This window comes from Beta vulgaris, chromosome 2, assembly GCF_026745355.1.
Source record: "Beta vulgaris subsp. vulgaris cultivar EL10 chromosome 2, EL10.2, whole genome shotgun sequence".
Taxonomy (NCBI): Eukaryota; Viridiplantae; Streptophyta; class Magnoliopsida; order Caryophyllales; family Amaranthaceae; genus Beta; species Beta vulgaris.
The window spans coordinates 21,365,717-21,380,442 of record NC_079203.1 but is presented as its reverse complement, the minus strand read 5'-3'; the positions used below and the strand labels follow the sequence as shown (position 1 = coordinate 21,380,442).

The 14,726-nt window shown below is 37.5% G+C and overlaps 1 protein-coding gene across 3 annotated transcripts in view; it reads left to right on the top strand.

Moving 5' to 3' along the window:
• LOC104906282 (probable inactive shikimate kinase like 2, chloroplastic) overlaps nt 1-13,933 on the top strand; it is a 32,261-nt gene extending 18,328 nt beyond the window's left edge. Inside the window, exons 5-8 of one of the 3 annotated variants that reach the window (XM_048638771.2) lie at nt 107-173; nt 257-375; nt 1,600-1,776; nt 13,646-13,933. In XM_048638771.2, coding sequence (XP_048494728.1) covers nt 107-173; nt 257-375; nt 1,600-1,776; nt 13,646-13,665 — 383 coding nt within the window. In that variant the 3' untranslated portion in view covers nt 13,666-13,933. Of the gene's footprint in view, nt 1-106; nt 174-256; nt 376-1,599; nt 1,777-12,483; nt 12,734-13,645 lie in introns of those variants that run through there. The other 2 variants (XM_048638769.2, XM_010695018.4) reach the window with 2 other exon arrangements.
• The last annotated feature ends 793 nt before the right edge of the window (nt 13,934-14,726 follow it).

The following is a 14,726-nucleotide window of genomic DNA, read 5'->3' as shown; positions in this document are numbered from 1 at the left end:
TGGGAATTGGAGAAGGTGTAGTAGACTTAACAATTGCTTATCTTATGTAAGAATTGCTACTTTTATATCTATCTTGCAGTGCATTAATGACTACCTGAAATGATAGGGGTGTTAACAGAAGGACCAGATGCTGTGGCAGAAGCAGAGGAAGCAGTTTTAGAGAGTCTAAGTAGGTAATCTTCTAGCATAAGCAAGAAGTGCTTTGGTTTATGTATGTGAGAAGCAGCCTTTTCGTTTATGATTTCTTTTTTCTCAGCCATGTTCGAGCCATTGTTGCAACATTAGGTGGCAAGCATGGTGCTGCTGGACGAGCAGACAAATGGCGGCATCTTTATGCAGGCTTTACTGTTTGGTTATCACAATCTGAAGCGACAGGTACCTCCATCTTACTTTTGACATGCAAGCTAGATGGATTCTCTGAACTTTCTAAATTAAAACTAGTTGATGAAATTGACTTCTGGTGTACCTTTTGAATTATTATACTTTGGGAAACAATTACAAATTATAGACTGCAGACAATCTGAGACGACACCCAACATGGTATATGCTCACAAAACTAATTGAATGTAGGTGACGGTGCTGCATGTTATTAGAGTATCTAAGAAGGTTTCTTAAAGCGTTTTGAAACAAATATGGCTTATGTGCTAGTTTCTTACCAAGAAAACTTTTAAGAGTAAGAAGGTTATATTTCGTAGACCTATAGCTGCAGTTCTGCACATACTACCGTCTATTTGTATATACGTCTGAACATGAATGAATCGATGAATTTAAATAGAAGAAGTATTAAACAATTCTATTTTTCGAGCTTATATTTGAGAACAAGATAAAAGTAACTTAGGAACACCCAAAACCACTTTCAAGCGAGCAAGTATATATTGAATGGAAACTGGTGGTTGTTTAGCTGATAACCTAGTTGTACCACGCTCAAGGATCTGGGAAACGAGAAAAATTAAAACAGAAGATTGATGCATCTAAAATGTATTAAAGAATCTACTTCATCTAGTCCTTAATTGTAAATATCTTATTATGTCATTTTTTATTTTTGGAAAATTAGTTTAAAACAATATGAACTTTCACTCATAGGCATAAGATAATACAAACTGTGCTATTAGTTATGAATAATATGAACTATTCTGTTACTTGTGCAAAATAATATGAGAGTCACAACTCACAAATGACAGAGTATCCTGATAATATGCTATCATTAATATTTTTAAATGAAAGACTACTTTCAAATTTTATAAATCTATAAACATGTTGATATATCTGATTTAATTAATTATTTTATCAAGTTTTTCAACATATGCTTGGAGTAGCCGCATATTATTTTGCACAATTAACAGTACAATTCATATTAATACAGTAGTATTAACTATAAGTGCAAATAGCTCAGTTCATATTATTTTGCACATGAGTGAAAGATCATAATATTTCTACGCCAATTTACCTTATCTTTTTAATAATAAAGTAGTAATTGGTGTCTCAACTTTGGCTTGTTTATTTTCTCTTCTATTTCTGGGTGGGGTATTGCAAATTCAGCTCCCCATGTACTCTTCAATGCATCTTTAGGTTTCTAAGTTTGCATGACCATTAATGCAGATGAAGATTCAGCAAAAGAAGAGGCAATCAAGCAAGTCTATGATGGTTGTGAATCATATTCAAAAGCTGATGTTGTTGTCAAGTATGACAGTTGGGATGATTGTCATGCCAAATCTGTAGCCCAGGCTTCCTTGAGTGCTTTGAAACAACTAATTTTATCTGATAAAAAGCTCCCAGGTACGTGTTACTGCTTTGCTTTCGAGGAATTTACACTTATGTGCTGTTAACTAAAGAGGATTCACCTTGTTGAGTCTTCAAATTTCCAAATAGAAAATCTTCCCTGATTTTATATTACTCGTTTAGTTTATCTACCTAGATATCATATTTACAAGCTCTTGATACACACATACCATGTATTCAAATCTAATTAGGCTAGAGCATTCTTTACAAGTCTTTGATGATTTGTAGTCTTTTCTTGCGAACTTTACGTTAATGATTTATAACTTACTATACACACATTCCAAGACATATATAGGCGTTTTTGTTTAGAAACTAGTCAAAGGAATGAGTGTTGATGAGAGTCCAAAATCCCGAGAAGGTGTGAAATCTCGAGACCCTTATCGTTGGCAATCCTACAAGAGACTGTTAAACTTTCCCCGACAACGCCCCTTTGATGCTCCAGTCAGATTTGATTGAGGTAGAGAAAGAGAGAGAGTGAGTAAATGTTCATGTATGTAGGATGGCTCATTTCCACAAGTTCTAGTTTTGTTAGGACTCTTTATGTAGTTCTCTAGTTCTGTTAGAAAACTATGTATAACTCTTATGTTAGTTGTGCGAAATGATGAATGGGATCCTATTATGTTTAGGAGTCTAATGCCCTTAATCATAGTGATGTATTTGATATAGGGGATCTAACACTTGTGCAGAGTTTGTGTGTTTAAAATAGTAACTTCAATGAAAGATGGTAGGATGCAATGAAGATGGTTCGAACTAGGACCGGATAGAACTTAGTTTAGGGTTCCTATAAAGAATTTAAGCACCAAGGAATTAAACCAAGGGTTTGATAGCTTAAAGAATTTAATCACCCACGAACACTCAATGTATTCGACAATACAAAAACACTCAATATTATTCGACTATGATCAAATCGAACTACAACTTATGCTATATAAATGAAAGCAAACTCTTATCATGCTTAGGACAAGTCCTTAAGTCATTAACACGATTAAACACACCAAACAAGATAAACATAACTATAAAGATAAATAAAAACGAGTCCTGTTAAATTCTAAACTAGAAAGCAAGTAAAGATGAAGAGTCCTAGTTGAATATCAACTAGCATAATGCGTAACACAATGTAGAACACAATGTATGGCACATTGCGTAGCACAATGCATGTCTACGTTGATGCTGCTCCTTCTCCCATGCACACCAACACCTTGGAGTTAGCAAACCCCAAGCAAGCATCATAGGAACAATCCCACTCTAGTTGAGGAACCTTTGAAGCAAGAGCCAACAATTGAGCTTCTTTCAATGGATCAAATATAGTCTTGTTAGATTCCTACTTGGATTAGGAGTAGGCTAGGCGTGTGATAACATTGATATCCTAGCTTAATTAGGATTGCTTATGCAAGTGATTGGTTTGATAGCTATCAAAATAGGTGTAGGAGAGAAGGGGAGGAGGAGTTAGCAACTTGGACAGATTTGCGTGCCAAGATGAAGAAACAATTTGTCTCTAGGACAAGCAAGAACTCTTCATCAAATTGAATTCCTTACAACAAAATCAATTGAGTGTGGAAGCCTATATTTCGGAGTTTGAAAGGTTGTGGTTGGCGTGTGATTGCAAGGATGAAGATGAGCGAAAATCAACCAAGTTCCTAATTGGTCTTAAGAAGAAAATTGTTGATTTTGTGGAACTCCATCCATATGATACGCTTGATGACTTGTGTTTACTAGCCAAGAAGGTAGAAAGGCATTAAGACCAAATGGCTAGAAAAGGGAGTGGTATGATGGCGCCGAGGGTCCAAGGAACAAAGGTAGGAGATGTTGCATCTAAGCCTAATAGTGAGGATGAAGATGAGCATGAAGAAACTTATGTGTTTCAGTGCAAGGCTTTGGTCACCTTCAACGGGAATGTCCAAACAAACTTTGGTTATCCTATAAGGATCATCAAGTCTTGCTTGCTACGCTTGAGCTAGACAAGGAACATGCATCATTGGAAACCGTGGCTGTTGCATCTTTTTGGGACTCTTCCCCCATGTTTGAACCGGAACAAGAGCGTTAAAACTTGATCTTGTGCAAGACCTTAATGGCTACACCACAACTTCCAGACAAGCAAGAACAACAAGAGAATTTGTTTCAAACACAGTGCCTTATTAATGGTAAGACGTTTTCCATAATTGTTGATAGTGGATCTTGTGCTAACCTGTGTGTTGTTTCTATGGTGAACAAGGTTAACTCGTCTTCTCAACCTCATTCTAAGCTCTACAAGTTAAGTTGGTTGGATGTTGATAGTAGTGTTTGAGTGAAAAAGTAAGTGTTTGTCTCTTTTCAAATATGTGTTTATATAGATCAAATTTGGTGTGATATGGTGTCCATGACTACATGCTCTTTACTTCTTGGTCATCCATGGTCGTGGGATAGGAGTATGATTCGCCATGGGAGGGATAGTATATGCTAGGTGCTTGTGAATGGGGAACACATTGGATCGAAACCATTGGCGCTGAGGTGTGCGCCTACGATAACTATGACTGCTGTTGAGGAGGAAGTTGCCATGGGGTTGGTTGCTGCGACCAAGGGTTCTCAAACATGCTTGAGTTCTTGTCGAGATGAAGTTCTTCGAGTCCCAACTACCAAGAAGTAGAGGCGTGTGAAACAAACACACTCTTATGAAGAATTGTGTTTAGGATAGAATGAATTACAAAATAAAAGACTCCTCTTTAAGTTTCTAATTCGGTTTTAGCTAAGGAAGTGAATCTCCACTATTAACTAAGGGTTTTAATTAACAAAATAAGTGAATCATTCTCAAATCTTGTTAATTGGATTGAACACTTCGTAGTTTTACCTCCCAAGTAATTCGTGCAAAGTAGATTAAAAACACTCGGTTTTTAGTCTTTAAACACAACGGTTTTTCTAAGCTTGTTTGCAACTTCAAATATGATTTTCATTCATGTTTTGAGTTACATATATGTAGTACATAGATTAAAAGACTTACTATAAAAGAAACTAAGTCTGGTACACTAAGGAGATTAAACAAAGCCAAAATACTCCAAATATCTCCTAGAGCTACTGAAATCATCCACTTGCTTCCCCTAAGTTTCTCTTGGACGTGAGGTTCTAAGGGGTAGCCAAAGAGAACCAATGAGAGCCTTTCCTCCTTGTGAAGACTCCTCAAATCAAGAAAACTCATGATTACTTGCTGCATACTTGGACGTCCAACATGGCATACATCATAGGTTAAGTAAACAAAATCGGTTTACAAACAACAAGTTACAAAAAACTGATTGAGGAGTTAAGTAGTTAACTAATACAATTAGTGAACGTAAAGCATGTTCAGGACTTAATTAACACTAATTGATCATAAGCACCTCAAGTGAAAGATTGGAGAAATTCAACCCACTTGGCGTGCATATGATTGAGTTTTTGTTGTCCATGAATGTGTTTGAGTGCCTCATGATCCGAATGGAGAATGAAAGGTTTAGGCATCAAATACTAGGACCAATGGTCCAAAGCTCGAACAATAGCATAAAACTCAATCATAGTTGGAGTAGTTCAAGTTAGCACCATTAAGCTTCTCACTAAAATAAGAAATTGGCCTTTTCTCTTAGATTAGAATAACACCAATACCCAATCCACTTGCATCACACTCTACTTCAAAAAGCTTATTGAAATCCGACAAAGCTAGTATAGGGGCGATGCATAAATTCTCTTTTACTTCTTCAAAGGCCTTCTGAGCTAAAGAAGATCACTCAAACTCTCCTTTCTTCAACAAGGCTGTGATGGGAGCCATGATGGATGAGAAGTTTCGGATGAATCTTCTATAGAAGGAAGCCAAGCCATGGAAGCTTCGACATTCATGAGCATCAATAGGAGCTTTCCATGAAGCTTTTGAAAGATCAACATGTACACCTTCTTTCGACACTATGTAACCAAGGAATGCAATGCTTGAAACAAGGAACTCACACTTTTCCATCTTGTCATACAATTTTTGTTCCCTAAGTTTCTGAAATAAACTTCTCAAGTGCATTAAATGATCATCAACATTTTTACTATAAACAAGGATATCATCTAAGTAAACAACAACAAATTTGTTTAAAAAGGAACAAAGTACCTCATTCATGAGTCTCATGAAAGAACTTGGGGTGTTTCATAAGCCAAAGGGCATCACCATCCACTCATAAAGACTTTGCATAATCGTGAAGGCTGTTTTCCACTCATCCACTTCTCTAATTCTCAGTTGATGATAGCCACTCCTAAGATCAATTTTCGAAAAAATCGAAGCTCCATTGAGTTCATCAAGCATATCCTCCCATCTAGGCATGGGAAAACTATACTTCAGAGTTATGTTATTCAGAGCCCTATTATCAATAAACATCCTCCATGTTCCATCTGTTTTAGGCGCAAGCAAAGTTGGAAACGCATATGGACTCATACTTTCTCTAATATATTCCCTTTCAATCAACACTTCAATTTGGCGTTGCAACTCTTTTGAAGCACTTGGATCACACCTATAAGCTAGTTTATTAGGTAGAGGAGCTCGCGGAACCAAGTTTACAACATGCTCAATGCCTCTCAAAGGTGGTTGTGGAAGCATCAAGCTTCGGTTCACATGGCTTCTTCTCACTAACCATAGCATGTCTCACAAACAAAGCATAGCACAAGACCTCTTCTTCCACCTCTTTCTCGAATTCTTTACTTGAAAGCAACACACTAGACCTTCTTTCTTCTTTCTTCTTTCGTGTGGATCACTTCAATAGGAGTCAAAAGGTGCAGCCTTATTCTCTTTGTACCAACCAAAACAGAATACACTTTTGAATCACCTTCATGAATCACCTTTCTATCAAATTGCCATGGTCTTCCTAGCAAAACATGACAAGCACTCATAGGAAGTACATCACACCATAGCTCATCTTTGTAGCTTCCAATGGAGAAAGAAAGTAGTGTTTGTTTCTTTACCTTCAATCGCGTACCATCAAGCTAACTTAACTTGTAAGGGTGTGGATGATCCTTCACAACAAGCTCAACTTCTTCACCACATCTGCCGCCACTACATCAGTGCAAGAACCACTATCAATGATCATGTAACAAGTGTTTTCACCCACCTTGTAACGAGTATGAAATTAGTTTTCCCTCTGTTCTTTGCTTGGAAGGGAATCAACATGTAAAACCCTCCTAACAATACCAATAAGTCTTCCATCATCTTCGGCATATGCATCCTCCTCTTCACACTCACCATGTTCTTCTTCTTGAGGCACAAATTCATACAACTCTTTTTCTTCATTCAAAGTTATATATTGCCTCATAGTAAGAGCTTTCTTGGTTGGACAGTTACTAGCAATATGTCCTCTCCCTTGACACTGGAAACATTTCCTATTCTCTTCAAATTTTTCTTTAGGAACGAACACCTTTTGTTTCTCCACCCTTTTCTCATCTTTAGATGCATTGTCTTTCTTAAAACCCTTATAGTTCTTATTGGAAGATGAATAAGAATGATAAGATGAAGAAGGTTTGAAAGAGTTACCTGTTTTTGTTTTTGTATAGGGAATTTTCGGCTTTTCTTCCTTCTCACGAGCTTCAAACTTAGAGAGTCAATCTACACACATCCTCAAAAGTATGGTAGCTAGACACCTCTATTTTCCTTGCAATGGTACGATTCAACCCCTTGATGTAACGAGCAATCTTGAGAGCTTCCTTTTCGTCCAAGTCACAATTAAGACATAACTTATCAAACTCCATAGTGTACTCATGCACACTCAACATATCTTGGCACAAAGCTGTCAATTTGATGTATAGTTTTTGCTTGAGATCACTAGGTAAAAACTTCTCTTTCAGCTTTTCTTTCAACTTAGTCCAACTACTAAGCTTCTCCCTTCCTCTTCTAGCACGCTTAGCTTTCAAGTTTTCAAGCCAAATTCCAGCATACTTGGTTAACCTAACCGAAACAAACTTGAATCTCCTTTGATCATCAAATCCCCTATAGTCACATACCTTCTCCAATTGCCTAATCCACATAAGTAAATCTTTAAAGTCCTCCAATTTAACCCTCTATCATCATTGAAAGTAGGTTTTACAATTCTAACTTCCTCCACATCATCATCGTCTGAATTCCCTATGTAACCAATGCTATTTTTATCTAACTTCTTTGTGATTATAGAAGCTATAACATCCATTCTAGTTTCAAGTCTACTAACATTACTAGAACCCGCTTTATACTTAATTTGAAATTAAATTGTTGCTTAGTTAAATCAGCAAGAGCTTTTTTGATCTTCTCTAACACACGTTCCATATCAACCAAGTACCAATAATACTAACAACCACATGCCACAGAAGAAGCACAACAAACCCTAACACCACTAAAAGATTGAAACTTTAGATAATAAAAGTAACAACTTACTTGGATCTTGAGAGAGTTGAATCCCTTCTATCCTCACCCTCCTCGAAAATCTGATACCACTTGATATGAATGCACAACTAGTATAGTTGGACACTCATGAACTTCGAACACGCACAATGAATTTTAGATATGATAACCAAAATAAACACTCCTGAATATTTTAGTAAACTCTTTAATCTCACTCAAACCACTCCTGGAATTAAGTAGATTAAACACTAGTTAATTAACAATCTTCAAAGTTAAATAGTGGTCGAAAATAATTGCAAGGCATGATTAAAATTCAATAACAAGGTTTTTGTCTAAATCATTCATGCTCTTGTAATGTAGCATGACATGTTTATTTATAATGACAAGATCAACTTGCCCTCCAATCAACTAAGCCATTCGAATGTATGAGCGAAAACTTGTAACAAATAAATCTAACTTATGTGATGACCGTGGCGTGAGAAGATCACTGGCCTAAAGTTGAATTTGCCCCGTAATAACATACAGATTCAAAACCTCAGGGATACATGGTCTCTGTGTTTCCAGTGTTGATGGAAAAACAGATTGAAAATGCCCTAGAATATTGCCCATTGCAGAGAAGAGAGAAAGTCGAGAAGAAAAATGTTTCGGCTTTTTTTCGTGTTTTTTAAATAAATCTTAACCTCGGTATTTATAGAGAGAGGAAAACTAGAAGGAGGCTAAAAACGTGGGGAGAAATTAAGGGGAAATTTGTCACTTAATTCTAGATTATTACGGTCATAAATCTGATAGAATGTTGATCCAAAAAGTTAGTTAAGTTAAATTTATTCCCCAAAGTCCAAAGCTCAAAGCCTGGGCCAAGGCCATTTTAGGAAAGTATTCTCCCTTTTTTCTAGCCTAGAATCTAGCTAGAACTTAAAGAAACAAAAGTTTAACGAAAGATGGCGAATCTTTCCTTAATTACATAAGGACTAGGGGTGTTCGCGGTTTGGGTTGGTGCGGTTTGGGATGTAACCCAACCCAAACCGCAAATATACGGTTTCACATTTTTTCAACCCAAACCGCACCGCACTTTTGCCCAAACCAACCCAAACCAAACCGCGCAAAACGGTTTGGTGTGGTTTGGTTTGCGGTTTAACCATTTTTTCCTCCGCAATATTAATTTTATAATCTAAGAGTAAAACTTTTTTTTAATAAGAGTCCAAATAGATATAAAGTTGGCTTCATAATTAAACATAAATAATGATTTATCAAAAATGTTAATGTTCTTTACCTCAAACTTCTTTTTTAAGTTTTATACTTGTATACCACCTTGTCAAGTGTAATTAATATTATTATTTTTAAAAGTATATAGAATTGCGGTTTGCGGTGCGGTTTTGGTTTACAAAAATTAAAACCCAACCCAAACCGCAAACCGCGGTTTGCTTGAAATCATAACCCAAACCGCAATTTTGAAACCGCAAACCAACCCAAACCGCGAAAAAATGATTTGGGTTGCGGTTTGGTGCGGTCCAGACCGCACTTTGAACAGCCCTAATAAGGACCACACAACCAAGTTACCCTCTAAGTTAAGTCAACTATTTCCTAAAATACAACCATGACATTAAGACTTAAAAATCCGAAACTAATAAGTCATTTTCGGATTTTATTGAAAGCTAAACAACTTAACTAACTTAACTAACATTTTAACTAATAGTGACACTAAGTTAAAATGCTAAGTAGCTTCTTCTTCGAGCCAAGTGACACATGATACAAATGCATTGTTGTAAGTCTTCAAAATGTACCCCATGTGTTCCATAAGAAGTGCAATTGGCTCTACTTGACTTGATGCCTTTGGATCCGCATCAAAGCGGTAACAGGCTGAATAGGCAGGCTCGAGTACACCTTTTACTTGCCTCGCCATAACCCTGAAAATGGCTAAAGTCTGTCATGTTGTGAGGGAGATATACTCGGATGTTGACGGTTATTTTCTCATCCCGGAAGGTGAGAAGGAGGTCAACACTCTTTACAAGTCCTAGGCAGATGGAAACCTCGCGAGTTGTTTTAGTTACCCTTAATCTTATACTTGTCTTAATCTGTTTGTTTGTTTGCCGGCCTCCATCCGGATGAACTTGGTTATTCATCGATGAGTTTAGGAGGGAGACATCGTAGTTGCCCTCTGGAAGCAAGTGGAGGAGCTGGAGGCTAAGGTCTCGGCTAATGATGTCGAGATCTTGAAGCTTAACACGAAGCTCGATTCTTAGAAGGGAACCTTGGAACAAGCGAGTAAAGTAGCCCTCCGAGCTTCTTTGGACGCAACGACGAAGGAGCACAACCAAGAAGGTTGTTGACGACCTACTGGACAAGGCCAACGAGAAGATTAAGTCTACTAAACATGATCTAAAGAAGGCTAGATCCAAGCCGAAGAAAACCGAGGGGGAGTAGCTTCACGAATGGAGTATGGTGCCAGGGTCCACCGTATTGGGGTTCACGAGACAAAGGAGTGACTCAGGGCCATCCTGGCACAATCCAATGCTTCCGTGGATTGGAACAAGGTGTAGGCAGAGTTTGACCATCGAATTTCCCTCGAGTAGGCGGCTCCCATCAAGGGCCAAGTTGGGGAGGCTTCTCAAGTTCTAGAGAACGTCGAGTCAAGGCCTTCGAGGGTGTCCATATTGAGGATGTTGGTGATGAGGAGGGAGGGTCATTTATATGCTCATATTGAGCCTTGTGGGCCAAGCCTTGAAAATTTTTATTTTCCTTAGAATTTCTAGTCCTCGAGAGCATGTTCTCGGGGTCAGTTTGTAAATCTGCTTTCAAGTAATTGATCACGACTTTTGTGTATCATTTTTTGTCTCTTATCTTGTTTGATACAACTGAACCCGAGTTTGTTTCGAAATGTGATTAGATTTCGTCTAAACTGTGACTTTCAATCATAGTCAAAAGTACATGGATGGCTCTAGGGTACTTCATCTTGCCGCGAATTGTTTCTAATAAGATAAAGATAATGGCTACAATTAACCAAGTTACAGGATTTCATTGAGTCAAATACTTTATCAAATTGTTTGGCTCTAGGGTTGAGTTAGTGGAATGCTCTAGGAGATTCGAGTCGGTAGGTTCCCGACTTGATCGTTTGGGCCACTTTGTAGGGACCATCTCACTTGGGACCCGACTTATCTTTAAAATTTACGACCCTTGTTGCCTCGACTTTCCTTACTACCAACCCCCTTATGAATGGGTGTGGTCTTGATTCGAAGGTTGAACCGCTTTGTGAGTCGTTGCTTATTGCGAGTGGATTTGAACAAGGAATTACCTCTACACTTTGAGACCAAGTCGAGGTTAACCTTCTTTTCTTCCTCATTATGTTCAAAGTTCTACAAGGTGACATGAGTGGAGAGTATCCAAATCTTGACTGGCAGGACGACTTCACTTCCATAGACCAAGCTGAAAGAGCGTGTCGTTGCTTATTTGACTATGGTCGTGGTGGAGCATAAAACTCCCGAGAGGTCACCGTATGCTCCCTTGGCGCTTTCTAGTGACTTTTTAATCATATTCAGGACGACTTTGTTGGCTGATTCGGCTTGGAAGTTTGTCTGGGGTCAGGGCACAAATGAGAACCATATGTGGATGTTGAACCAAGAGCGGTACTTTTGAGTCTAGGGTATTATGGTTGGATTGGGTGGTTTGTGGGTTCGGTGAGGTTGTTTTTGGATGGGTAGGGTAGTTATTTAGGGGTGAGTTTTTTTCGAGGTAGTTAGGTTGATTTCTCATTTTACGTGGTTGTGGTTAATCCTGAGGTGGTTGTGGGTTGATTTGAAGTGGTTATGGTTGTTTTTTGGGTGGTTGAACGTTGAGTTGGGCAGGGATGACAATTTTCTTGGTAAATGGTAGCGGTGGGACAATTCTGGTGGTGTTGGTTAGACGGCAAGACTGTGATGGTGGCGATTGGGGGTCTTTTGGAGGATGGGTTGGGCGTAAGTGTGGTGTAATGGGGTGGTCAATGTTTGTGAAGGTGGTCATTGGATAGAGGAGTTTGGAGGTAAGGATGATTCCCTTTGAAGGCGGTGCGGAATCATGGTAGAGGAAAGTGGGGTTAAAAGAGGGATAAGGTTAATGATGAATGAATATACATGAATGAATATACATTTTTGCAACAAACTTCTCTTCATTAAATTTCAGTAACCACGAAAATTACAACAAAGCTACATACATCTTTTCTTCTAATGGGATACTGTAAACCAATTTGATCTATAAATTGGTCTAAAGTCGTGTTCGTCTCTTGTTAGCTGGGGCACATTCAAACAAAGCTGTATTCTTTTTGTATTTAATGTTGCAAAATTGAAACTACAAACAATGTTATACTTTTTATAAATTGCCTTGTTTTGAAGGTAAAAAGAGTCTCTATATAAGGCTAGGATGTCGTGGAGATTGGCCAAACATCAAGCCTCCAGGTTGGGACCCTTCAACGGTAAACGATTATAAAGCATTGTAGATTGTAAACGTGTTTAGGGTGTATGGACATGGGGTTAGGAATTTGGTGTTTTTTAATGCTCTTGCTAAATGTAATGGTGTACTATGATTTGTGTAAATGCGAATGTGAATATATTTTCCAAGACTTGTTTAGAGAAACTTAACATAGTTTTTACTGTTTTTTCCCTGGACACTCCTAAGTTTTCAAAAAGTTCATCAGGTAACCTCCATGTTTTCAAAAAATTCATCATAATCTCCATGTTTTCAAAATTCACACAGTACCCCTTAGTTTTATGTAAATACACCTAAATACCATTAATGACTAACGACGTTAATCGCCATTAGTTTTAATCCTAATCAAATCCTAATTAGTCCTAATTAACCTAACTTAATCTTAACTTTTAACCATATCCTAACCCTAAACCATAACCCTTCCACCACCCCTGCCCCACCCTAGCTGCTCCCCTCTCCCATCCCCTACAACCCCTCCCCACCCCTCGCAACCCCCCATTCGAGTTTCGCTCCCATTCCTCCACCCCCTGTCGATTTTAGCTCCTCATCTTGTTGTCGATTTTCGCTCCCCTCTCCTACCCCCGTCGATTTTCTTGGCTCATAAATCGACGGGGGTGGAGGGTTGGGGAACGAAACTCGATTGGGGTTGCGAGGGGGTGGGGAAAGGGGCTGCGGGGGGGTGGGAGGGGGACCGGGAGGGTGGGGGGCAGCTAGGGTGGAGGGGTTAGGGTTAGAGTTTGGGGTTAGGTTTAGGGATTAATTACGGTTAAATAAAGAAAATTAGGGTTAATAACTAACAACACTTAAAGTCGTTTGTTATTAAGGGTATTTGGGTGTATTAAGATATAATTGAGGGGTGTTTTGTAAATTTTGAAAATATGGAGGGTACCTAGTGAATTTTTTGAAAATTCGGGATATTTGGTAAAATTACCGTAGTTTTTATGCACATGTTTGTTTTTATATCTTTTCTTAAGATGATTAGATGACTCTTGGATTTTGTCTAATTGTCGTTCGAACTATTCAGTTTCGTACATTATTACTTTACCAAACTTTTTTTCTTCCTTTGAGGGAAGCGCTCGCTCGAATGAACTTGGGGCTCTTGGGCATAGAAAAGATGAGGGCATGCTGCAGACTAATCACTATGCTAGTGTGCTAGTTGTTACACACTCAACAACGTTAGGTAATTTATACAAATATATTAAAAGACGTTCCTATTAAAGAAATTGCGGTACGTGACACTCTTCTCAAGCTTCTAAACACATGTTTATAATCTCAATAAAAAAATATTAACAATGTGTAGTTACTATGATTCGAATACATGACCCTTGAAATGAAATGTGAGAGTTTAACCACTAATCCAATACAATTTCAATGCTTGATGTTTCAAAGTAAAACATAATAAAGTCTCATAATTATATGTAGCTATAAAATCATGTAGACGATCTTTCTAATCTTTAACGCTTTTATTAAATAATGACATTTGTTTACCCAAATTTTATTGAAATTGTTATTTTTATTCTCAATTTCTTACAATTTTTTTTTATAACTTATCATGTCATAATGTTCATTTTTCAATTTCGTACTGTATAGAATATTATGAAAAGTTAATAAAATTAATGAAATTTATAAATAATATATTTGATGATTGTAATTGATCCAATGCATCGTTCGGAATAAAATATTATGTGCATGTTTGGTTGATATTGTTTAACAGGGAAGTTAGAATTCTTAGGAATTGGAAATTTTTGATGTTGTTTCTTTGACAAATTCATGGGAAGTAGAAATTCCTAGAAAGTTTCACTTTCAACAAAATTGAGGAAATTACTTACCTAGGGGGAATTAGGTAAGTGGAAATTTCCATGAAATTTTTTCCCATGAGTCACCAGACAACAATTAGGAAATCATATGAAATACAATTACATGGGAAAATAAACTTCCAAAGAATTCATACTTCTTACATTCAACTAAACAAGCATTAGTGTATACTAATATCTTAAAAGGTGTTTCTAGAAAAATATATGTTGCCATGTGGAACCCCCCCATTCATTAGAAACATGCCATGTCATATATTTAACAAGAAATACGTATTACAAAAATTTATATAGTAAGATTCGAACATGCGACCAATTCATTGTAAAGTGAAAGACTT